The sequence below is a fragment of the Chiloscyllium plagiosum genome, unplaced genomic scaffold (assembly GCF_037043375.1).
Source record: "Chiloscyllium plagiosum isolate Xiang-an unplaced genomic scaffold, Cpla_swu_hap1 HiC_scaffold_47, whole genome shotgun sequence".
Lineage (NCBI taxonomy): Eukaryota > Metazoa > Chordata > Chondrichthyes > Orectolobiformes > Hemiscylliidae > Chiloscyllium > Chiloscyllium plagiosum.
This window is the reverse complement of record NW_028270185.1, coordinates 4,110,185-4,136,615: the sequence shown is the minus strand read 5'-3', so window position 1 is coordinate 4,136,615 and position 26,431 is coordinate 4,110,185. Positions and strand designations below refer to the sequence as shown.

The following is a 26,431-nucleotide window of genomic DNA, read 5'->3' as shown; positions in this document are numbered from 1 at the left end:
TGATTCTGGAACAGCAATGATACCATCATTGAAATCGAAGCATCATAGAGAAATTTACACTGGTACATTTTATACAGTTTGTGATTTCTAGAGAAACAGATGAGAAAAGTATGATAAAAAAGTTAAGAGTTATGTGAAAACAATAGTCTATTGTTTCTTTCTTGTTAATGTTTGCAATCTGCTGCTAGAATACAAATTGATCCCAAAAATGTTACTGATACTGTGGAGAATTCAACGACTCAACAGTTGATGAGGACATTTAACCTACCACAGTTGCATATTTGCTTTTAGAAGTCAAACTCTTTAGAATTGTGCCATCAAGTTTACATTGCCTCACCCTATCCATTCTGCCCACCATAGTCCTTCTGCCAAAATGCATCAACAGGAATAATGAGCAAAGGAAGGTCTCAGGACAATGATTGCAATATCAGTCTGTATCAAGATAAAATCTGTTCTTCCTTTGAATACTCAATAGCCAATGGTATTGCTAATAAGGAATCAAAATGAACAGCAATCTTCAGTTGGATTGAATTAGATGGTAGAGATAATTGGACCTGACTGCATACTATACAGTTCCCATTTTAAAACTGCATATTCTGTTCTCATGCTTATGATTTCATTATAAATCACCATACTTATATACACAATAAAACTATTTATTCAAATTTGTAACACTGTAATGACAGCTTCCTGTAAGGATCTCACTACATTCACTGGTGCGAATGGTGTAATTACAAATAACAAGTTTAAATAGAAAGTTTCTATTATAAGTGTGGATACTGAAACTTAAAATGAAAGAAAAAGGTAGGCAACACAGGCAGGTAAATTGTTTAATATCTTGTAGGTTTGTAATACAAAATATTTTAAGTGTGTGATACTCTTAAGACTATACTGAGCATGTAAAATGACACATTGTGAAGAACTGTAAGTATCAGAAAATATTTAACTTAAATAAAAGCTATTGTGTTTTCTGGTTTTGTAACCTTTTTTCTTTAAATGTTATTTGACACAAAAGGGGAAAAGATTGTTAAAAATCAGAATATAATGCAATCAATATTAGCAGTAATTATGGTAGTTATTTAAAATATATTGCCAAGTGTCTTTCTCCTAAGATAAAAACAGTTCAGTTGCAAAGCTATGTTATTGGGAGTGTTGGTAAAGAATTAGTTACAGTATTTTTATATGTGTCCTCTGCATTGACCTGGCTTTGCTTCCAAGTGGTAGATGGCTGCTCCTTATTGGTATTGAGATTTTGCAGGACATGGTGATCTTCAAGGTCAGTTGTCCCAGTGTGACGCAACTCCTTGTTCTCCCAGATTTCTGCTGGCTTGGAGGGGCTAAGTAATGGTAATCTTGATATGTGAGTAACAGTACTTGCTGGTTCCTTGGTGAGCATCCAATCTAACCTGTCGCTGTGTGATCCAATGGAATTTTTCCTTTCTTGATTCTTTGGTGTTATGTCCAAAACCCTTAGCTTAGCAAATACATTGTACTTATCTGTCAGATTGAGGTTTTTGTAAGAGCGCTGATTGCCCAACTCACTGTTATCTACACTTGTGAGGGCAGTGTGAAACAGACCTGGGTCAGTTGTAGGTTTGGCCATAGTTGGAATGTTCTCAATTCTTTTGGCATTGCTAGTAGAGATTACAGCCGAACTCTCATCATTTCCATCCATTTTATTTCTAAGTACCTCATCATGCCAGTTATTATGAACCAAATCTGTCAATAGACTCATAGCATGGGTGGACTCCATATTACTTTTGGTATAAAAGCCATGTCTTGATTGGGTTGTGTGTTGACTGTCCATTTTGACCTCCTTCGTTTTGCTGTCGGTGTCGCTTTTGACGTGTTGATTCAGGCCTAGCAGAGTCGATGCAACTCCCAATTCCCCTACATTGGAGGTACTGATTGCCCACCGGTTTGATTCCATACTCGCTGCATCGCTCTTGCCTGCTTGATTCGGGTCATTGGGAGGTGGGTTTATTACCTTCTTCTGGCCGGCCGCTTGGGGTGCTTGCAGCGTGGAAATGCCCCGAGCAGCGATGCCGATACCGCTGTCCGTGGTGCTGCCGTTTCCGCTATCGGCGAGAGTAGAGCTCTGCTGGTGGCTGCTGGAACTGGGAGCCTTGAGCGATCCGCTGTCCGAGGTGCTGAACGCACGGCTCTTGACAGTCGCTCCCCTGCCGCTGGCGCCCCTTTGGTCACTGTCCAAGGTGCTGAATGCCATACTCCTGGCGGTCGCCTGGTCGTCGCTGTCCGTGGTCCTGAACGCCCCGTTGTCGGTGACCGCGTCAATAAGACTGCGAGCACCGGGGATGCTGCTGCCAATTGCCCTGGGCTCACTGTTCTCGGTGATTAGCATGAGACCGGTGCCGCTGTTGACCGTGGTGCTGAAGCCGGCGAAAGCACCGTGCACCATCCCGGACCCCCGCCTCGGTGAGTTCACAAAATCGCTAGTCCGACCGCCCGAGCGTCTCAAATGGCTCCTCTCGTATCGCGGATTGCTGAAACCTCTTGGACTATTCCTTACTGCGTTGAAGGCACTTCTCCGTCTATGCCCGACGCTAGAGTTGCCGGTTTCTACATTGGCCACGGTTAAGTTGCTGTTGGACGGTCCTGGTTTCGTGCGGACCGGCTCCCAAATTAAAGTGTAATAGATCACCAGAATCACCGCCGTCAAAGATACACACAGCAGATAAGCAAAGACCGTTGCAAGTCTCATCCACGTCTTTTGGGTTTTGGCTGTGATTTTCGCTTTCTTGTCTCCCGTAAAGCTGGGACCTCTCATCTGCTTCCCAATCCCATCAGGTGCCCTGTTTTTCATTTCGGCCTTTAAGCTTGCAAAGCAAAACTAAGTAATGGCCACTTCATTACTCGGAGAAAAAAACGCGGGGCCAATTCGTCATAGCTCGCATGTCCTTAAACCTCTTATTATTAGCCTATTTTACCTTTTCAGTTTCCCCAGCGAGACTGATATAGAAACATGCTTTTGTTTACAGCGACAGCCAGAGAAGTCGTCCCGCCTCCAAGCTCCAGCAGTTGGCTAGTGTCAAAATGAGGAATCCTTCGTTAGCTCGGCAGCATGTAATTTAAAACGTTCCAGCCCACCTCTGCTGGCTAAAACAGACACGCAATGATCGAATATTAAAGGGCGATTGCCCCCAACCCCCCAAACACCAATCGTTCTTTACTACCTCTTGTGATTAATAGCCAGATGCACAGAATGACACAGCACGGCAGATGGTTGTTCGGCCCATTATGATTGTACTAGCGCTTTCCAACCTCTCCACTTAACTCTGCATTTTTACTGTACTTATCATTTTTTCAAAAAAGTTATTATGAGTGGAGTGTGTTATTTCCCCGTCCAACTCTACTCTGATTTAGTCCCTGCCCTGCCCTCCCCTCCCCTTCACTGATGATGCAGCATTGCCCTTTGATGTGAAGGGCACTGCTTGTCATTGGCCACTGGGGTGTTCCTTTTTTTTCTGGTGGTGGAAATTACATAAAGATTTGTGCACCTTGTGTCTTTCACTGTGTGTCACACCTACACACACACACACACACACACACACACACACAAACATGGGTGCTGGGTAAAAAAAAAAACAGGATTGTTAGACATCCTGTTTACTCAGAGCTGGCTCTGAGGGAGCTGGAAGAAAAGAAAAAAACGTTATTATGGATTCTACTTCCGCTGTTCTTTCAGTAAATGCCAGACCACGATAAAACCTAACTTGCAGTCACATTTGCAGATGACACAAAACTAAGTGGAAAGGCAGGTTGCAAGAAGGATAGGAACAATTTAAAGAGAGATACTTATAGGATAGGTAAAGTGGGCAAAAAAGTGGACAAATGGAATATCATGTGGGAAAATGTGTAGTTGTTAATTTTGGAAGGGAGAATAAAAGAACAGAATATTACTTAAATGAAGAACTACAGAAAGCTGTGACACAAAGGGAGTTGGGGATACTTGTGCACAAAACATAGGTGCAGCAGGTAATCAGGAAGGCGAACAGAATGTTAGTCTTTATTTCAAGGGGGTTGGAACATAAAAATAGGGATACCTTACTACAACTGCACAAAGTGCTGGTGAGGCCACATCTGGTGTACTGTGAGCAGGTTTAGTTCCCTTTAAGAAAATATGTTATTTCATTGGAGGCAGTTCAGAGAAGATTCAATTGAATTATCCCAGATATAGAAGGAGTTTTATAAACAAAAGATGAACAGGTTGGGTCTCTGGAGTTTAGGTGAATGAGAGGTGATTTCATTGAAACATATCAGACTATTAAAAGGAGCTTGACAGAGTCAATGCTGAGAGGATGTTTCCCCTCATGGGAGAGTCAAGACCAAAGGGCACAGTCTCAGAATAAAGGGGCACCAATTTACAACTGAGATGGAGGAGGAATTTCTTCTCTCAGACAGTTAAGAGTCTTGGTAAATCCTTCCCACAGAGAGCTTGTATATTTAAGGCTGAAATGGACAGATTCCTGATTAGTTGGGGAATTAAGGATGATGGAGAAGGGTACAAAAGTGGATGCGAGGATGTTGGATCAAGCATGATCCTACTGAATGACAGTTAATATTTCTTATGATCTTAACCTCTTTTGGCCAAAATAAAAACTACAGTTTCTTCAATTTTACCACATAACCTGAAATCCATTATACCTCATACTTTTTTGTGAATTGCTGTAGTATTGAAAAAGATCATGATCTCCTTCCTAAAATATGGTGCCCAAAGTAGCTACAACACTTGATCTGGAGTCTAACAAATGTTTATAGAGTCTTAGAGATGTACAGCATGGAAACAGACTTATCGGTCCAACTCGTCTATGCCGACCAGATATCTTAACCTAATCTAGTCCCATTTGCTAGCACTTGGTCCATATCCCTTTAATCCCTTCCTATTCATATTTCCATTCAGGTGCCTTTTAAATGTTGTAATTGTACCAATCTCCACCACTTCCTCTGCCAGCTCATCCCATACACGCTCCACCCTCTGCGTGAAAAAGTTGCGCCTTAGGTCCCTTTTAAATTTTTTCCCTCTCACCTTATGCCCTCTAGTTCGGGACTCCCCCATTCCAGGGAAAAGACCTTGTCTATGAACTTACCCATGCCCCTCATGATTTTACAAACCTCTATAAAAGGTCACCCATCAGCCTTCGACACTCCAGGGAAGACAGCCCCAGCCTATTCAACCTCCCTCTGTAGCTCAAATCCTCCAACCCTGGCAATATCCTTGTAAATCTTTTCTGAATCCTTTCAAGTTTCACAACATTCCTTCCAATAGGAAGGAGACCAGAATTGCAAACAATATTCCAAAAGTGGCCTAACCAATGTCCTGTACAGCCACAACATGATCTGCCAACCCAACTGCTCAATGTCTTTCCAATAAAGGAAAGCATACCAAACGCCTTCTTCACTATCCTATCTACCAGCGACTCCACCTTCAAGGAACTATAAACCTGCACTCCAAGGTCTCTTTGTTCAGCAACACTCCCCAGGACCTTACCATTAAGTGTATAAGTCCTGCCCTGATTTGCCTTTCCAAAATGCAGCACCTCACATTTATCTAAATTAAACTCCATTTGCCACTCCTCAGCCCATTGGCCCATCTGATCAAGATCCCACTGTAATCGGAGGTAACCTTCTTCGCTGTCCATGACACCTCCAATTTTTGTGTCACCTGCAAACTTACTAACTATACCTCCTATATTCACATGCAAATAATTTATATAAATGATTAAAAGTAGTGGACCCAGCACTGATCCTTGTGGTTTACCACTGGTCACAGGCTTCCAGTCTGAAAAGCAGCCAGTTCTGTATCCAAATGGCAAGTTCTCCCTGTATTTCAGGAGATTTACCTTGGCTAACCAGTCTACTATGAGGAACCTTGTTGAACGCCTTACTGAAGTCCATATAGATCATGCCCACCACTCTGCACTCATCAATCCTCTTTGTGACTTCTTCAAAAACAAAACTCAATCAAGTTTGTGAGACATGATTTCGCATGCACAAAGCCATATTAACGACCCCTAATCAGTTCTTGCCTTTCCAAACACATATACATCTTGTCCCTCAGGATTCCCTCCAACAACTTGCCCACGACTGATGTCAGACTCACCATTGTACAGTTCCCTGGCTTTTCCTTACCACCTTTCTTAAATAATGGCACCACATTTGCCAACCTCCAGTCTTCCAGCACCTCACCTGTGACTATTGATGATACAAATATCTCAGTGAGGGGCCCAGCAATCACTTCCCTGGCTTCCCACAGAGTTCTAGGGTACACCTGATCAGGTCATGGGGGTTTATCCACTTAAGCATTTCAAAACATCCAACACTTCTTCCTGTGTAATATGTACATTTTTCAAGATGTCACCATCTATTTCCCCACATTCTGTATCTTCCATGTCGTTCTCTAAACACTGATGCAAAATATTCATTTAGTATCTCCCCCATCTCCTGCCTTCCACACAAAGTCTGCCTTGCTGATCTTTCAGGGGCCCTATTCTCTCTCTAGTTATCTTTTTTCCTTAATGCATGTATAAAATCCCTTTGGATTCTCCTTAACCCTATTTGCCAAAGCTCTCAAGTTCTCTTTTGCCCTCTTGATTTCCCTCTTAAGTATACTCTAAGGATTTACTCGATCTATTCTGTCTATACTTGATATATTCTTCCTTCTTTTTCTTAATCAAAATCTCAATTTCTCTAGCTATCCAGCATTCCCTACACCTACCAGCCTTTCCTTTCACCCTAACAGGAACACACTGTCTCTGGACTCTCTATTTTTGAAGGCTTCCCATTTTCCAGCCGTCCCTTTACCTGCAAACATCTGCATCAAAAGCAACAGCTTTTGAAAGTTCTTGCCTAATACCATCAAAATTAGCCTTCCTCCAATTTAGAACGTCAACTTTTAGACCCAGTCTATCCTTTTCCATCACTATCTTAAAACTAATAGAATTATGGTTGCTGGCCCCAACATGCTCCCCCACTGACACCTCAGTCGCCTGCCCTGCCTTATTTCCCCAAGAGTAGGTCAAGTTTTGCAGCTTCTGTAGTAGGTACATCCACATACCGAATCAGAAAAATTTCTTGTGTACACTTAAATTCCACTGGATCTAAACCCTTAACGCTAAACCCTTAATAGCAGTCCCAGTCTATGTTTGTAAAGTTAAAATTCCCTACCATAACCACCCTATTATTCCTACAGATAACAGAGACCGCCTTACAAATTTGTTTCTCAATTTCCTGTTGACTGTATGTGTTGTCACTGACAAATTGTCTACTTTTAAAAAGAGAACACAAGGTATCAGTGAAAGTACACTTCAAAATATCTCAAAACACAGTTTGAAGGTGATCTATTGCAGAACTAGTCCTTGGTGGGTTTAACAGGAAATGGATATGGAAGCCAGACAGAACAAGTATTTTGATTGTTGTCATCAAGGTGAGATTAGATTAGATTACTTACAGTGTGGAAACAGGCCCGTCGGCCCAACCAGTCCACACCGACCCGCCGAAGCGCACCCACCCATACCCCTACCCCTACCCCTACATTTACCCCTGCATCTAACACTACGGGCAATTTAGCATGGCCAATTCACCTAACCTGCACATTTTTGGATTGTGGGAGGAAACCGGAGCACCCGGAGGAAACCCACGCAGACACGGGGAGAATGTGCAAACTCCACACAGTCAGTCGCCTGAGGCGGGAACTGAACCCGGGTCTCTGGCGCTGTGAGGCAGCAGTGCTAACCACTGTGCCACCGTGCCGCCCATGGTTGGGTGTGTATGTTTCCAACCATTGTACCTCCTTCTGTAACTGATGCTGCCAAATGCCATCCACATTTCAAAAAGCGAGGAGTCATAGGAAAGCCTCAGCCAACACAAGGTTGGTCACAGATGGGAGCATTAAGCGTGCTAATCTGTTCTGCTTTTAGGGTGTAGGTTTGCTCACTGAGCTGTAGGTTTGATATCCAGATGTTTTATTACCTGGCTAGGCAACATCATCAGTGGCGACCTCCAAGTGAAGCGAAGCTGTTGTCTCCTGCTTTCTGTTTATATGTTTGTCCTGGATGGGGTTCCTGGGGTTTGTGGTGATGTCATTTCCTGTTCGTTTTCTGGAGGGGTTGATAGGTGGCATCTAGATCTATGTGCTTGTTTATGGCATTGTGGTTGGAGTGCCAGGCCTCTAGGAATTCTCTGGCATGTCTTTGCTTAGCCTGTCCCAGGATAGATGTGTTGTCCCAGTCCCATCCACAAAAAGACACGACCCCCTCTCCCTCGTAGCCCTACACACGGATGAAAAAAACCCACCATTTTGACTGGGACAACACATCTATCCTGGGACAGGCTAAGCAAAGACATGCCAGAGAATTCCTAGAGGCCTGGCACTCCAACCACAACGCCATAAACAAGCACATAGATCTAGATACGATCTATCAACCCCTCAGAAAATGAACAGGAAATGACATCACCACAAACCCCAGGAACCCCATCCAGGAGAACGATATAAATAGAAAGCAGGAGACAACAGCTTCGCTTCACTTGGAGGTTGCCACTGATGATGTTACCTAGCCAGGTAATGAAACGTCTGGATATCAAACCTACAGCTCAGCGAGCAAACCTACACCCTAAACCTCAAACCTTCACAAACCTTGTGTTCTGCTTTTCTTTGACTAGCACTCTGGATTTTGTTTTACATGCAATGGAGGGGACAAATACAGGTTTAACACAGTACCTTCAAGAATACAACATTCCCTCAAAGTTGCTCTGAAGTATAAGCTTGGTTAACCTGTTTACTTTCTTCCCTTCTTGTCCCAGTGACAAGAGTGTTATGGAGGCAAGATTGATACTAATCTGTGCTGCATACCTTCTCAAACTAGAGAATAGGATTGAAACAGATAGATGGAATTAAAATATCATTGCTCCAACAACCTTTTAAAACATTGTTGGGAGAAACAGAGAATGGATCCGACATCAGACAGCACAATTAGGTCAGTGTGCATTGGATGGAGTCTATCCAAGAAATGGCTGATGTCAGCTATGAAGCAGAAAATGGTGAAGAAAGCTTGTCAACACAGGAGGAAAAACATTGCAACGGCATTGGTGCAAATATCTTATTAAGTTCCAAATCTTAAAAGACAGAAGGATAGTAAGTGCATGGGATTAGCCACATCGCCAAGTCACACACCGTCCTCATCGGAGATGTATAAATCATCATTTCTCCACCATTGCTGGGTCAATATCATTGAACTCTACTGAACTACACAATGGGACCACCACAATCCCATAGACTGAAGCACTTCACAGGAGTGGCTCACTACTGCCATCTGAAAGGTACCTTAGGGAAATGTGCATTAAATTGAGTATTTGTAATAAAATGTGGATTATAAGTAGAATGCCACAGTAATAAAATGGGAATGTTGCAGTTTCAAAAACAAATTCAGTCACTTTTTTTCCGCAAGTGCTCAACAGAATGCAATTTGGTCCAGAACATGTTTATTATAATGATAGAGATGTAATGCATTATTTAGTGTTGCAAAAATAACATTCAACCAATAGTTTCTCTCCCCACACTGAAAGGCAGGACCCTTTCAACCCAGTTTGTTCAATGTTATGGTTGGGGAGGCCGCCAGTTCACTTGCAACTACTTGAATATATACATATATAGTTCTCAAAACCTTTTGGTGTAAAGATTATAGTCATTCCCGATGGCATTTCAAGAATTCTAATCTGACCCTTCAACCCCAGGCCCAGTAATTTCCGACACCAATCAGATTTCCACAACTTCTGCTCTGACTAGTTCTGAACTCATTTAATGGCAGTTTTTGGTACACCATTTATCTTCCCACGTGTGGATTGATGCGATTTTCTCTAGCTGAGTGGACAGTCTCCAATCCAGTGGTCTTGGTCAACCTGTAAATAAGATGGACACAAGTTTAGCAGAAAACACAAACTGAGAATTGCTCCATTAACTGTCACAGAAAATTCAAATTCCACTTACAAAGAGGATTTCCATCAGCTACACCTACCATTTCCCAGAGATCTCTTTCCGAAAAGGCACTTGGCTTTTGCAGTCCATCCTTCTTGAAGGAAGTGACATATCCCCATCATGGTGAATTTATTTGAAGGATTATAGATTTTTGTTACAACCCAAGCCATCACACTATTAAACTGCCATGCACTTTTCAAATCCGTCTTTTGCTAGTTTTAACCTTTGCTCCTTCATTCTGCCAGTTGTGTCTATGATATTTTACCTGTAAAGATTTGAACTTCTACACTACTCACTCTCTTAAGAATCTTTTCCCCAAAGTCCCACAGCCGTTGTTGGCCTCTAAAGCTGCTACCGTACTGATAAGTCAAGAAATATTTATAATCCTTGATATGCCTTTAGAATTTGCTGGTTACTTAAGTCAAATAATCACCCTGCCCATAACCAGTTTCCTAACCAATTTGTACAAAATGTAATTGAGCTTAAAAAAAATTCCCAAGAATAGACCATTTAATCCTTTGGAGGCTGTTCAATTCAATCAAGGTTCATCTTCTGTCTCAGCATCACTTTCCTGTTCCTTCCCCGATATCTCCAAAAACCAAGCTCATGATTGCTGGGATGCAAACAAAATCCAGGGTCTCTTCCCTTTTAACTGAGGTAGCCTCATTAACACCAAGCGCATACAAGTGATACAGACCTTCCCCACACGCTCTGCGTTAGACTTTATCAGTTGATGATTTCCATTAAATCCTGCCTTTACTCTGTAACAGTTCACCACATGAAGTGGTGTCTCCTCCGAGTTTCACATACAATGAGAGCAGCAACCTTGGCCCGTGACTGACTTTCAAGCTGTCGAGAGCACATTCAAAACATCTCTGGATAGTGCAAGTGACTCCCTCCACTCTAATACACAGCAAACAAGAGAATAAGTGTACAGCACCCACCGGAGAACAATGTGCAGGTAAAGGCTAACTGGTCCATTCACTCAGCCCTACAATGTTGTCTGGAACTGACCTCTCATAGCTCCTTTTACAAAGAGGGACAGGAGTGTGTATCCTGCTTTTTGAAACTTACTAAACACAGTTATGACCAGCTGCTGCAGTGGCTTATCAAATTCGACAGGTGGGCTTTTGTTGGAGAAGGCATTAAAGGGTGATGGAACTAAAGTCGTGCAAATGAAGACAAAATACAGATCAGCTATTATTTAAAAGACTATTGGAATAGGTTTGAGGGGCTGAATGGCCACATCCTATTTCTAGGCTCCTGATCACCATTTGGCAACTGCACATGCAGTTTGCGATTAAACCTAACAGGCTCGACTGCACATTTTTACCGAACAGCCAATGGCCACTGAATATTAACATTCACACTCTCTGGCTGAGAGAGAAAAAGAAATGACTTGATTGAAAATCTCAAGCAGCTCGACAGATATTTTGGAACAAGCAGGCTTTCTTTTTTAATATTCTTGTCCATTTGTTGAGAAAATACAAATCCATTTTTGGAACATCAAGTGTAATAAATACACCCTAAGAATACAGTTCAACAGCAACGCAAGTAGACAAGTTCATTTAAACGTGATACAATATTTCGATGCCCTGACACAAGCCTTGATTTCACACTGACTTGCCGAGTGATTTCATTTCGATAACAGATAAAGAGGAAATGTCACGTGGGTGCATTTAAGCACTTGGTTAACATTCAGGTTATAGAAAGCATTCAACAGAAAGAGAAAGTATAAATCAAGAAAACAGCAAAGTTAAGAGCCCAAACCTCTGTCTTATTTCAGCATGGTGACCCCTAGGCGCCAATGTTGCATTTTAAAAAATTACGACACGCTCCAAGTCTAACGTACAAAGGTTAAATATTTATAAATTCAGCATCTGGAATGCTTGGCAAAGTTTCCTTAAAACAGTCACCAACATTTACAAAGTTTGGTGTGTATTTGTTGACAATTTTATCCAATCTGCCAGAGACTCGTATACCCACAGCCTCCAGTGTAACAATGCCTCCCACCTAATATTTGTGGTCATATAGATTTTAAGATTAAAAATACATCAAAAATATTCTACATCTTACACAATTCTTTGCCTCTGGCTATGCAGTTAATACTGAGATTGTCAAACTCCTTTATGGACAATAGTGAACCTTTAACTGTCAATAAATTAGGATATTTTCGTGGATTTCTGGTCCAGTCCCCATTTGGAGTCCTAATACTGCCTGCATTCACATTAATAGTCACTGGATTGGAATTAGAAATTCTGTACACAACCAGCCCTGCCCTTCTGTCAAAACTTGACAACTAGTCAAGGGGGAGCACTACACAGATTCCATAAATCTCAAGCACTACCACCCACTGCATCTGCATCTGCTGCTGCTCAGAAGGTCATGTGTTCAAGTCCCACTCCACAGACAGAAGCACAATCCAGGCTGACAGATCAGTGCAGTACTGAGGGAGTTCTGCACTGTCGGACATGTTACCTTGTGGATGAGATAGTAAATGAGGGCCCCTCGCTGTCCTCTCAGATCTGCAATACCTCTCAGAACATTATTCTGCAGGGATGCACTTCCTGGTGGCCTGGCCTATTTTTTTTTTCCCTCAACAATTACTAAAACAAATAAATTTAAAATAATTTTATCTTGAGCTTGCAGTCCATGAATTGGTTTGTTTGCTACATCGCAAACGATATTTACACTTCAAAAAGCAGCTTGATGGTCATAAAGCACAAACAGGTGTTACATAAATGCATGCTTCTTCCTTCCTGGTCTACGTTGCATTCTATGGCAACAGGAATAATATGGAGATCAGGAACACAGGGTAGTAATGGTGAAAATCCATTAAAGCAAGTGGGTTCCTGAACAAGTCCCATGGCCAGGAAAGCTTAAAGTGGGATGGTAGTAGGGACAAAAAAATATACTTTTGGGCATCAGCAGCAAACTTCACCATGGATTTAAATTGTTGCATCTGGTAAACACCACACTCTATGGAAAATTCTAAACAAAACAGTTTGAGTCATTATACCATCAATACCAATGTTCAAATGTCGTAGCTTAAATAAGACAAAACATGTAGAAAGGCTACATCTGTGCACAAGGTGAATTTCTTGGACATATCTAAAAATTGAGGAAAAACACTAGCATCCAAATGTAACTGGAGCAACTTTGCAGCAAAACAAAGGGTGAAATTACAATTGAGAATGGAGGAAAAAGAACACCAATCCTAAATATTCAATTATTCCAAGTTTGACTGCCTGATCCTCATGAAAAAAAGGGTCAATTCATTTACAAATTTCTCCTGGTCTCCATCAATATTGTGGCCCATTGCTTCCTTGGCTTTGATATGGTTTTTCACACGTGACACTTCCAGTAGGGTTTAGTCACCTCGGAGTAAAGATCAAAACTGGACTGAAGACAGGATGTGGCCAAGGTAAAGAGGATTATAGCTCAAATTGCACGTGTCCTGTCGATAAGCAACTGGCTATTTCTCCAATGTCTTGCGCATCACATCAAAGACCAAAAACAGTCCAAAATTAAGTGTCTGGCTTATTTACATTCAATGACCTTTTGAGTGGCCTACTAGAGATCCAAAATGTCCAAAACCAAACAAGTGGTAACTAACTCCAAAAAGAGTGAAACCACAGTCACTTCTTCAGAAAATTTCCCTTATTCAGAGAGATAAAAAGTGCAGGAAAGGAAAAGATCTGAAACAGGTGCAGCCCATGCTTTCCTGAGAGAGTGCAGGAGAGAGAACGGAGTTGAAGAAGAGTAGACAGCAGGAATCGCAGTTCAGAGAACATAGTCTGGGTTCTATCCCAATCCCTCTACTCAGTACATCAGCAGTTGGGATAGTGATGTTAGTATCCTGGAGCTGGTTAGTATTTGCCCTTTGTTCAGGCCGGTAGAAGGTTAGAGTCGTTAGGTGCATGGTCTAGTCTGATTAAGCAAGGCTTGAAGGTTAGACAGCTCACTCAAAGCAGAGCTTTAGCCCAGAGTGAGAGCAGCTTTACGAAAGCAAACAGTCTCATAGCTAGTGATTTGAACAGCACCTGAGCTGGGCTCATTTCCTTCCACACAATCTGTCCTCGGTTTTGTCCTTGTGGTGGGTTCCGAAACATCTCCTTCAAGATAGAAACATATAGTTTTAATAAATAGACAACAGCATGGCCATTTTGCAAGCAACTTTACATTTTAAAGACTGAAGGTGTAAGAGAACAAAATGTGGTGTTTCAGGGAGAGGTGGAACCTTTGGGGTTGAATTGCATTATCTCCCCCTCCGTTGCGATTCTGATTTATTGCCTTTCTTTGTTAGTCTTTTGTTATTGTTACACTGACCTTGGTGGGCAGTATCTGCAGTAACTTGATGACTGGCTGTTTTGTTTAACTAGAGGAGGATTCTTGGGAGGGTCTCGTGATGCAGTGGTAGATTCCTAACGTCTGGGTTAGACTATGCAGATTCAAGCCGCACCTGAACATGCCTGAACTCATTAGCTTTCTCTTTCTTTAAAAAAAATCAATTTCATGATCTGGTGTGGTGGGGCATATGGACAAGTCAGAGGATCTCCTTGTGAGTTTACTCCTGGCCTACCAAAACTAGCTATCAATAACAGAGTTCAGGGTCATAACTCCCAACTGCCTGCCCCTCTATCATGGTTACACCTGTGCCCAGGTTTGCTTGGCAAGGGAATATGGTGCATTTAGGAGGGTTTCATGATAAATGCCCACCATTTATCAAGATTTTGATTTCAAATTTTCTAAAGTTTTCTTTAAGATTTATAAAAATTTAATCATTTGTGGGATGCGGGTGTCACTGGCTGGGCCCAGTATTTATTGCCTGTCCCTAATTGCCCCTTGAGAAGGTGGGGGTGAACTGCCTTCTTGAAGCGCTGCAGTCCATGTGCTGTCGGTTGACCCACAATGCCCTGAGGGAGGGAATTCCAGGATTCTGATCCAGGAAGGAACGGCAATATATTTCCAAGTCAGGATGGTGAGGGGCTCGGAGGGGAACTTGCAGAGGGTGATGTTCCCATGTATCTGCTGCCCATGTCCTTCTAGATAGAAGCGGTCGTGGGTTTGGAAGGTGCTGTCTGAGGATCTTTGTTGAATTTCTGCAAATTCCTGTATTTAATTAATGCCACAGCACCCTCAGTGGGGTGAAAGTTGGTTCAATTTGGTTAATTTGTTCTATTGAGAGAGAGTTGGGTTCTTCCCAGTTGGCTTCTGGCCAGGGAAAGGTGGAAACTGGTGTTGGCGTTAAACTAGATTTACAATGTGAATATCGGAGTCTTTTCTTGCCTAGTTCAACGTATGGGCCTGTCAAACAAGGGAAAGGACAAAGACAATCAGGATAATTTGTAAAGCATATCTGGAACTCCCGAGGACAACTCACTAAAGCTTGTAATTTTGACTGAAGATGCAACTGTAGTGAACAAAACCCACCAACCTGTTCTCCTATTGGCCTCCTGCTGATTAAGCTGCTTCTCTGTTGTTGCTTGTGTAACCACTATGGTGGCAGTATCACCGGTCTTGTTAGCATCGTCAATCTCCAGTTCTGCCTGCTCTTTCAGGATTTCATCAGCAGGATCACAGCTTCCGCTGACATTTTGTGGAGATGTCTGGTCAGTCACAGCTTCTTGCTCCTTCCCAGCTTCTAAATCCGACTCCCCAACATTGGGACTGTCTCCAGACTTGACCTCCACTGCAAACAAAAGCACGGTTTGTTACCTCAAACTGAACGAACCCGCTCGAGACACCAGAGGCCCAGGAACAGCTGGGGATTTCTGGAGTGTGTTGAGAGTCTCATCTCCGGAGGGGACAGGCTGGGCTCCAGAAATTGAGTAGATTTCAACTCAAGAGTCTCGCCAGCAGAAACATGGGAAAGCGGGCATCGTGTCCTTACTTGGAAGAGGATGTGGTTTCAGCCAGAGGGAGGGGGCACGAAAACGTGAAAAGAACGAAAGCTCGAAACATTATGAAATAGTTTCCACGCAGCTTTCTCCGGCATTCTGAAAAGCTGACACAACCTGCTGCCCAAGATGTGAGAGCTGCTTATTTGGTTTAAAGGCACATTTAATAAGAAAGAAATACATAAATAAATAAATAAATAAAGAGAGATGCTACATCACTGAGAACTGAACCTTACCTTTCTGCTCCTCCTTTGTTGCATTAACTGTTTGTAAGGGATTCAGCTGCAGAGTGGCTCTTGGTGATGTTGTTTCCATCTCCTCTGCCCAGTCTTTCACTGGGTGATACTCATCCAGGGAGAACGGACTGAGTGGCTTGCTTCCTGACTCCTTCGGTTGCATAGTCATATCCTGTGGAGGGATGTGAAGTTTGGGTGTTTCTCTGGGTTTCCTAGCTTGTTGTTCTTTAACACTGGTCTCTGGGCTTCTGCAGGGGGACTGCACCACCTCAGCTCCCTTTGCCACATCCTCCATTACTCCCGCACCATCTTTCTTCTTCTTCTCCTCCTCCTCCTCAAGATCCTTGGTTTCCTTCAGTTCGTCCTCACTGTCCGATACATCCTCTCCCACTATTTCCTCCTCATCATCACTAGCATCTTCCCATTCATCTTCATCATCTGCCTCATCTGCAGGAGGCTCGCCCACATCAGCCTTCCCCTGGTTCTGATCTTGAACAGGTTTCTCTTTCAACTCCTTTTCCTGCAATAATCAAACAGAGGGGCGAACATGTCAGCTTCTCAGTGTTACACAACCTGACCACAACTGTAAACAGTCGCTCAAACCTCAGAATCCCTACAGCGAGGAAGCAGGCCATTCGGCCTATATACTGACACTCTGAACAGCATGCCACACAGACCCACACCTCTACCCTATCCCAGTAACCCTGCAGTTACCAGACCAAACCACCCGAATCTACACATCTTTGGACTGTGGGAGGAAACTGGAACACCCAGAGGAAACCCACACAGACATGGGGGCGAATGTGCAAACTCCACACAGACACGGGGGGGGGGGGGGGGAAGAGAACGTGGAAACTCCACACAGACGGTCGCTTGAGGATGGAATTGCACTGGCGCTGTGAGGCAGTAGTGCTAACCACTGAGCCACCGTGCTGCCCAAATACAAGAAGATATGCTTAACCCAGCTTAGGGATTCTATGATTCTAGATTTTTTTTATTAATTCATGAGATGTATGCCTTGCTGGCTACGCCACCATTTATTTCCCATCCCTAATTGCCCAGAGAGGAACTAAAAGTCAACTTAGTCTGATTTGGAGGAACTGGTATTAGACTAGGATGTGCAAAGTTAAAAATCACACAACACCAGGTTATAATCCAACAAGTTTATTTGAAAGTGCTGCTCCTTCATCAGGTGGTTGTCTCAAAAGCTAGTGCTTCCAAATAAACCTGTTGGACTATAACCTGGTATTGTGTGATTTTTAACTTCCTAACTTAATCTGGAGTTGCACATCGGCCAGACCAGTAAGGATGACCATTTCCTTAAGTGAAGGGTAGACAGATTTTTCCAACAACCGATTCACATTCGATATTAGACTCTTAATTTTAAACAGAACATTTTTTTTATTGAATTCAAATTTCACCATCTGCCATGTCAGGATTTGAACGCTGGAACATTCCCCAGGTCTCTGGATGAGCAGTCCAGTGATAATACCACTAGGCCATCACCTGCCCTGTAGCTGCAAGCTCTTGGCCAAGTATTAAACTTGGGAAGTGAGTACAACTCGTACCTACATCCATATACAGGTGGATTATGGTAGAACAAACCCACTTTCTCCAGCCTTGCATTTTTAAATAGATTGAACCAACAAAATACTGGCTCCAGGCCCGAATGGTGAGCAAAGCCATTTACTGACATTGGGGCCACACAGACATCAATTGGTTGTATGTCAATCTTCTGTTCCATTTTCAATTAGTATTGCTTCCCATCAGTAACACCTTAATGCCACAGCACTCAGTAACATGGGGGTCAATTTCCACATCCACATGTATCACTCAGTTTCACCTCTGCAAAGGAGAGGCTGAATAGGCTGGGGCTATTTTCCCTGGAGCTGAGGGGTGACCTTACAGAGATTTATAAAATCATGGAGGTAAATGATTAAGGTGAATAGGCAAGATCTTTTTCCCCAGGGTGGGGGAGTCTAAAACTAGAGGACGTAGGTGAGAGGGGAAAGATTTAAAAAGGACCAAATGGGGCAACTTTCTCACGCAGAGGGTGGTGTGTGTACAGAATGAGCTGCCAGAGGAAGTGTTGGAGGCTGGTATAATTACAGTATTTAAAAGGCATCTGGATGGATATTGAATAGGAAGGATTTAGAGGGATATGGGCCAACTGCTGATAAATGGGACTAGATTAATTTGGGATATTTGGTCAGCATGGACAGGTTGGACCGAAGGGTCTGTTTCCATGCTGTATATCTCTATGATGAGAAGTTGTGCCCTCTCTGTTTGGGGAGCATCCTGATTGGCTGTCCATCACAGTTAATGACATGATTTCACCATGGACCATGTAATACACCATGTAAGAAGGCCTATGGTGTATTAGCATTGGTTAGCAGAGGGATTGAATTCAAGAGTCGTGAAGTGATGTTGCAGCTGTACAGGACCTTGGTTAGGCCACATTTGGAGTACTGTGTGCAGTTCTGGTCGCCTCACTTTAGGAAAGATGTGGAAGCTTTGGAGAGGGTGCAGAGGAGATTTACCAGGATGTTGCCTGGAATGGAGAATAGGTCGTACGAGGATAGGTTGAGAGTGCTAGGCCTTTTCTCATTGGAACAGCGAAGGATGAGGGGTGACTTGATAGAGGTGTATAAGATGATCAGAGGAATAGATAGAGTAGACAGTCAGAGACTTTTTCCCCGGGTACAACAGAGTGTTACAAGGGGACATAAATTTAAGGTGAAGGGTGGAAGGTATAGGGGGAGGGGGGGATGTCGGGGGGGGGGGGATGTCAGGGGTAGGTTCTTTACCCAGAGAGTGGTGGGGGCATGGAATGCGCTGCCTGTGGGAGTGGTAGAGTCAGAATGATTGGTAACCTTTAAGCGGCAATTGGATAGGTACATGGATGGGTGCTTAAGCTAGGACAAATGTTCGGCACAACATCGTGGGCCGAAGGGCCTGTTCTGTGCTGTATTGTTCTATGTTCTATGGACTGTGCAAGGGGTCAGGCTCCAAGGTCTGCCCATACTGTGGGCATTATCTGCAACACAGTTTTGCTTTGGAAACAGTTTGGAGAAAATTCACTCGGCTGATTTTGAGGATGAGGGGTCTGTCGTGGTTCACTGGAGTTTAAAAGAATGAAAAGCGATCTTACCTGAACATTAAATTTGAAGGGGTTTGATGGGATAAGTGTTGAGAGAATGTGGGGTTAATTAGAGCTGGGGGCCACAGTTTTGAAATAATGGTCTCCCATTGAAGACTGAGGGAAGGAGACATTCCTTCTCTCTAAGGAGTTGCTATTATTTGAAACTCTCTTCCCTCAAAAGCATTGGAGGTTGGGTGTTTGAATATACTCAAGGCTGAGTTTAGATACATTTTTGATCAACAAGAGAGTCAAGGGTCATGGCACAGATAGGGAAGTGGAATCTGAGGCCACAACAAACCAGCCAGGAGTTTACGGAATGGGAGAACAGGCTCGAGAGGCTGAATGGCCTCCCCCTGCTCCTAATCTTTATGTTTTTAATGTATCTTGCATGGGTCTGGATGGGATGCTCCTTGGAGGGTCGGTGTGGACTTGATGGACCAAATGGCCTGCTTCCACACTGTACAGATTCTATGATTCTCATCAGCATTGCCATCATGCAACTGGGTCTCTGGATGAATGGTCCATGTGATAATCCAGTGACTTCACTGGTCTGAAGTATGTCTGCAACCTCACCTTTGAAATTGGCCACATCCCGATGAACTCACTCTCGATGAACTCCTTTGACAGGGAGTCTAAACCTGGTTTCCCTGTCAGTCCCTGTGCACCTAGACCCCGTCCAGTCAGCTCGCTCCCTCTCTGTATTACCATTCCCTCCCCAGTCACTATATGTATCCACAATACAAAGCTTTGGGGGAAAAAGGGTGAGAGAGTGGTTGGGGCAAAACCAGCAGCTTTTGCAGCACAGACATTGGGCTGAACGGCCTTCTCCTACGCAAAAACCTTCTGCAAATAAAGGATATCCCCCTATATAAACACGCAGCCATTTCATAGATTCATCATAAGGCATACATTGAGTGCATTCGGCCCACATTGTATCCCATCACATCTTTATACAGTTGGAACCATCTGAATTTTCTACCACTGGCCCCACCTTTTGCTGTTCACTTATTTCTTTCTGCTCATGTTTGGCTTCACACGTTTCCCATCGATTGTCGTGCATGCTACAGAGAAAGAACAGAATACATTTCAGCGTCAAAACCTACAACTCCAATACACACAAGGAGCTGCTAAAGCAAGCATTCCCCACTTCCCATTCCAGGTAGTTTCTGTTTTATATCACTGGAACTCTTTTTCACTGATCTATTAAATATGATCCATGATTTAGCAATGTTCATACATTGAATTATGCAGCAAAAGATTTTCAGAAATTTACCAGGACTTTATTGGAACTCTAAGATTTAGCACAAACACCAGCATCCACCTTTCCCTTCTGGACCTTTCAGTATCCAGAAGTCAATTTCCCACTGGGGAAGAACATAGTTCTTTTGTGGTTTTTTTAAAAAGATCAACTTGTTCAGCCATACCATGACACATGTCCACCACAGGTAGAACTTGAATCAGGCCTCCTGGTTTAAAGTCAGGGACACTACAACTGCCTCATTACAGCCTTAAGAATCCACCTCTCTCCACGTTGTTCTGCTATAACATAGGTTAACGTGAATTTGATATAATGCCATTGTCCCGTTGGAACACTGTTTCTAAACTGCAAACTTTTAAAACGTATGTTGGCTGTAATGTGATTACATTGCCCATACTTTAGGCCCGATTTTTCTATAACATGGGGTTACCTGTTTAGATCTATTATTACACACCTCTGGAGCAGGTAGCACTTGAACTAGTCCTTCCAGCTTGGAGGCAGGGACACTATCACTCTGCCACAACAGTCCGAAGAGCACAGCTTTTTTTTTTAAAAATAACCAGAGACGCTTTTTATGCTCCACTGATTCTGTTCCATCACAGATTCACCCGGGTTTCTGATTCACCCAACAATTTATATGCAAAATCCATTGGGGCAGTGCAAAAGTAGGGGAAAAGTGGAGAGTGTGCATGTGACTGAGTGCATGTTGAGATAGAATCAACAGTGGCTCAATGGTTAGCTCTGCTGCCTCACAGCACCACAGACCCAGGTTCGATTCCAGCCTCGGGGGACTGTCTGCGTAGAGTTTGCACATTCTCTCCCGCGTCTGCGTGGGTTACCTCCCACAGTCCAAAGATGTGCAGGTTAGGGTGATTGGCCATGCTAAATTTCCCATTAGTGTTCAGGGATGCATAGGTTATCTGCATTAGTCAGAGATAAACGTTGAATAATAGGGTACGGGAATGGTTATGGGTGGGTTACTCTTCCGAGGGATGGTATGGACTTGTTGGGCCAAAGGACCTGTTCCCACATTGATGGGATTCTATGAAAATGAAATTGCAAGGCGAAATTCCACCCAGTTCTTGTTGTCATATATCCAGTACTGCTTAAAGACTGAATAGTTCTTTTTGAGCCCCATCACCAAATCACATGTGTTTTTTCCCACATCTATTAACCAGCAGCAAGTCAGCCGTGCGCTCCAACTGATTTATGTACGAAGCCCTTTCAGGGCAAAGCAGACCATCAATGGGGAGGGAGATGGAAGAGGAGATCAAGAACTCTTCTTTTTTCCCCTTTTTGCCCTCTATACCCAGAAGTGTTCTCTCTCTCTTTCTCACTCACATACACACACACACAAACTGAGCAACCTTCCCACCACCACAACCACCATGACATTTCTGCCCCCCCCCCCCCCCATTTTTCCTTGTAACTACCTGCAGTAATCACCTGTGCAACCGATCAGATATTTACGAGTAAAGCCCATTATGGGCAAAAATATGGAGGTGCTGGACTGGAGTGGATGAAGTCGCACGACACCAGGTTATAGTCCAACAGGTTTATTTAAAATCACAAGCTTTCAAAGCACTGTTCCTTCCTCAGGTGAAGTCACTTCAAATAAACCTGTCGGACTATAACCTGGTGTCATCAGACTTCTGCCCTCAATACTGGCAATGCCAACCATCAGAAGTGAGGGGGGTTTGTTTTAAATGAAAACAGAGATTAAAAAAAAGCAATAGAAAGAACTCAAATTCAAACTCCAATGAGCATGAGCTGATCTGAAACAACTCTGGAGTGGTTTCAGTCTGTCAACTCTCTGGAGTTGACACTAAAAAGGAACTTGCAGCTCTAACAGTGATAGCGGAGGATATAGCTTGTGTGTGTATGGACAATTGTTGATTGAAAGGTTTCAGATTCCAGGGAAGACGAAAGTACTCCTCCCTCAGAGAGGCAAACTGCCACTCAAGACCAGGAATTCTGACTAAATGTTTCCTCTTACATAGAATGTAGGTGGAGTAGGCCATTCAGCCCTTTGAGTCTGCTCCACCATTCGATGATTCAACATCCCCTCAGAGTCAAACAAAAACCCCAAAACACCGTAATGGGATGAGATCGGACATCATCCTGTGGTGTTGTTGCTGCTTTCAGAGCTGAATATGCCATGAATTAAGATCCAGGATGACAGTGAGCAACAGCCACGTGGAGCTGTGTATACAAGTTCCTCAGTAACAGCGAGCGAGTTTGTCTGTTAGCTTTAAACCTGTCTGAAATTTCCAAGTAAATAGAGCCTACACTATTTACCAATCTGGTGAGAGACTGGGAACTCTGTCTTGAGGAGCGCAACTCTCTAGGGGATGAAAGATTACATACAAGATGATCAGAGGATTAGATAGGGTAGACAGTGAAAGTCTTTTTCCTAGGATGATGACGTCAGCTTGTACGAGGGGGCATAGCTACAAACTGAGGGGTGATAGATTTAAGACAGATGTCAGAGGCAGGTTCTTCACGCAGAGAGTGGTAAGGGTGTGGAATGCATGATCTGCTAATGTAGTCAACTCAGCCACATTACGGAGATTTAAACAATCCTTGGATAAGCACATGGATGATTTTGGGATAGTGTCGGGGGACGAGCTGAGAATAGTCCACAGATCGGCACAACATCGAAGGCCGAAGGGCCTGTTCTGCGCTATGTTGTTCTATGTTCTAAGGCGTAGTGGTATTATCTATTATTACAGCTGCCCAGGTAGTGTTCTGGGGACCTGGGTTCGATCCCTAACATGGTGTAATTTGAATTCAAATAAAAAGTCTGGAATTAAATGTATAATATGGCCAGAAAATAATTTTAAATTGTTGGGGGAATACCCCATCTGGTTCACTAATGTCCTTTTGGGAAGGAACTGCCCAGTCAGACCTACATGTGACTCCAGACCCATAGCAATGGGGTTTTGTCTTAACTGCCCTCTGGGCAATAAAATCCCAGCCTAGCCAGTGATGCTGACATCCCGTGAACAAATACAATAAAAAGACACATCTCAATGGTGGGGTTCTGTATCACGTGGGCCCTTAGTGCATTGTCCATACCCCTCCTTCATAAATGGAGAGGCCATTAGATGATTGGCTGCTATACACTAGCTTCCCAGTCTCTCTTGAAAAACGTAGACCAGTACAGCACAGGAACAGGCCCTTAGGCCCACCATGTCTGTGCTGACCATGATGCCATTCTAAAATAATCCCATCTGCCTGCACATGATCTGTATTCCTCTATTCCTTGCCCGTTCATGTGTCGGTCTAAATGCCTCTTAAACGTTGCTATTGTATCTGCTTATACCACTTCCCATAGCAGCACATTCCAGGCACCTACCACCTTCTAGATAAAAACATGCCTTGCAGTTCTCCTTTAAAAACATTCCCTTCGCACATTAAACCTACGCTCCCTATATTTGACATTTTCACCCTGGGAAAGAGTCTGGTTCTCCAGCCTATCCACACCTCTCATCATTTTAAAAGCCAAATAAATTCTGACCATCCCACTCTCACGGCAGCGAGCAATAGCAAAGGTCTTTTTCCTAGTTTGGAGGGGTGGGCGAAGGAGTTCAAAACCAGAGGGCATAAAAGGCGAGAGGAGAAAGATTTAAAAGGGACCCGGGGGCAACATTTTCACACAGACGAGGATTCGTGTGTGGACTGAACTGCCAGAGGAAGTGGTAGATGCAGGTACAGTTACAACATTTAAAAGACATTTGGATAGATACACAAATAGGAAATGTTTAGAGGGATACATGTCAAATGCAGGCAGCTGGGACGAGTTTTGTTTGGGAAATTTGGTCGGCATAGATTGGTTGAACCAAAGGATCTGTTTCTGTGCTGCATGACTCTACAAACCATGTGAAGGCGAAACTGAATTGTGGAATATAATCAAGGTTTACCGCAGTCAGACCACTGGCAGGCACTGTTGCTCTGGTGGAACTAGTTTGGTAATCCATGTTCACAAAAATGAGGGAACTCCATAAATGCAGCCCCCCAACCCAACATCCTATGTGGAACAGAATCCCAAGTAGTCCAGACGGGCCAAATAGCCTGGTTCTATGCTGCGAACTGCACTTGTGCTCTTTTCAACAGTTTTCATAGAGCCTCCCTGCTCCCAAACCGGGGGAAGTGTGGTCACCTTTCAATGGAAACAATTCTGAATAAGGGTCTCCAGACCCGAAAAGTTAACTCTGTTTTCTCTCTCCACAGATGCTACTAGACCTGCTGACTCTCTCCAGCAATTTCCGTTTTTGTTTCACATTCACACGGAGATCAGTTCAATCGGGTTCAGCCGCAGTTAGGAGACGACCTCCTGGTTTGGGAAGCTCAAAAGGGGAAGTGCAGAAAAGCTGAATGTCCCGTTAGCCAAGAACTCAAATACTCCTCTTACCTGTAAATTTTATTTTCCTGCTTCGATCTCCCCCTCTTCGGATCCTTACTTCTGGATGCAGGGATGAAGTCTGAAATGGTTGGCGGCTTTGGAGGACGGCGGTCATCTGGAGCAGGAAGAGGGTGTTATGAGCTAGTGACCTTTCCTCATTGTTAACAAAATGTCAAAACCAAAACGCAAACCCCACCTACACGCCCCCCCCCCCAAAGCTAAATGTCCTCCCCAAACCCCTGCCCCAAAACCACACACACACACAAACAATCCCCAAAACCAACATCTCCCAATACTAAACTCAACCCTAGCCACCCCCCACAATCTCAGCTTTTCACTTTGTTTCTCAATTTGCCAGCAATGGGGTTTAGTCGCTCTGTGACAGCACAGTGCACTTGGCAATTTCCAAACAGCATACTCAGTGCGGCCCTGCTTATTGCTAATCATAGATTTGTTTTCCGTACAATCCCTAGCGTGGAAGCAGACCATTGGCCCATCGAGTCCACACTGAGGTGTCAGCCTAGATTTTATGCTCATCGTTGAACCCACTGCCTTCTCACCCGAGGGGAGAGTGTACCCACTGTGCCAGGGCTAATTTTAAAAAACCATTCGGGAGATGTCAGAATTCATAAGCACAAACCAAACACATGCAGGAGAGCAATGTAGCAAACCTGTATGCTTGGCACTCAGATTTAATCTCTTAAAGTTCCTCAGTCCTATAGTCGGAAAGACAGCCAAAAGGAACAGGAATAGGAAGAGAGAGAAAAAAAAAAGAACAATGAACACATATACTTAAAAGACAAAAGTGTGGAAGTCAATCCTGGACCAGTCGAGATGGTCTACCTGTCCAACATATACGCATAAACCAAAATTTCAGACTTGCATTGCTATAGCATCTTGCACAACATCAGTGTTCCCTAAACCAGTTTAATGGAAACTATTACCTAATTTTTTTTCTACTATTCTTTAAAAAAAAACATTACTTCATAAAGTCCCGTTTCTTCTACTTCTTTGTACCCGAAGTCTATGTAGATGGCGCAGTACCTAAGAAGTCTATGTACCTAAGATGGCGCAGTGCGGGGCAACATTAAACACTTTTTACTGCACTCCTGTACTTGAGTATCCATGACAATAAAATCTAAAATCCATGCAAATGTAACAGCATTTTCATTTCAAAATTCAATCTGACTCTGTTTTAAAGGATTCACATTCTTTCCCCAATGAAGCAGTTAAGGCAGGACACGGAGGAAGATTCTGCACTTCCCTCTTTGAAACACTGGATATGGAATCTACCACATCTATTTATCCAACAGGTTGGACAGGTCCTGAGTTTTAAGTATCTTGTCTGATCAGTGGCACTCCAGACAATACTACGTGTGAAGCATTAGCCTGGGTTAGCGTTGTGCATGTTTGCCTGTGTGGTATAAATGCAGTTTCTGGAGTTGCTGTTGAGCTGTACAAACTACAGACCAAAGGTTCCAGTAGCCAACAAGCGGGTT

General features: G+C 43.4%; 2 protein-coding genes across 6 annotated transcripts in view; both read right to left on the bottom strand.

Moving 5' to 3' along the window:
• Positions 1 to 816: 816 nt before the first annotated feature.
• On the bottom strand, positions 817 to 3,449 carry LOC122542746 (uncharacterized). Its single transcript, XM_043680744.2, has one exon. It carries the CDS (start codon positions 2,822 to 2,824, stop codon positions 1,136 to 1,138), a length of 1,689 nt encoding a protein of 562 aa, XP_043536679.2. The 5' UTR covers positions 2,825 to 3,449; the 3' UTR covers positions 817 to 1,135.
• Positions 3,450 to 9,481: 6,032 nt separating this feature from the next.
• Positions 9,482 to 26,431, bottom strand: part of ccdc9 (coiled-coil domain containing 9) — a 45,592-nt gene continuing 28,642 nt past the window's right edge. For 2 of the 5 annotated variants that reach the window (XM_043680741.2, XM_087983862.1), the window contains exons 10-15: positions 24,942 to 25,047; positions 20,261 to 20,330; positions 16,128 to 16,647; positions 15,429 to 15,683; positions 14,035 to 14,106; positions 9,482 to 9,915 (exon numbers count right to left, since the gene is read on the bottom strand). In XM_043680741.2, coding sequence (XP_043536676.2) covers positions 9,911 to 9,915; positions 14,035 to 14,106; positions 15,429 to 15,683; positions 16,128 to 16,647; positions 20,261 to 20,330; positions 24,942 to 25,047 — 1,028 coding nt within the window. In that variant the 3' untranslated portion in view covers positions 9,482 to 9,910. Of the gene's footprint in view, positions 9,916 to 9,951; positions 14,107 to 15,428; positions 15,684 to 16,127; positions 16,648 to 20,260; positions 20,331 to 24,941; positions 25,048 to 25,603; positions 25,649 to 26,431 lie in introns of those variants that run through there. The other 3 variants (XM_087983860.1, XM_087983861.1, XM_043680736.2) reach the window with 2 other exon arrangements.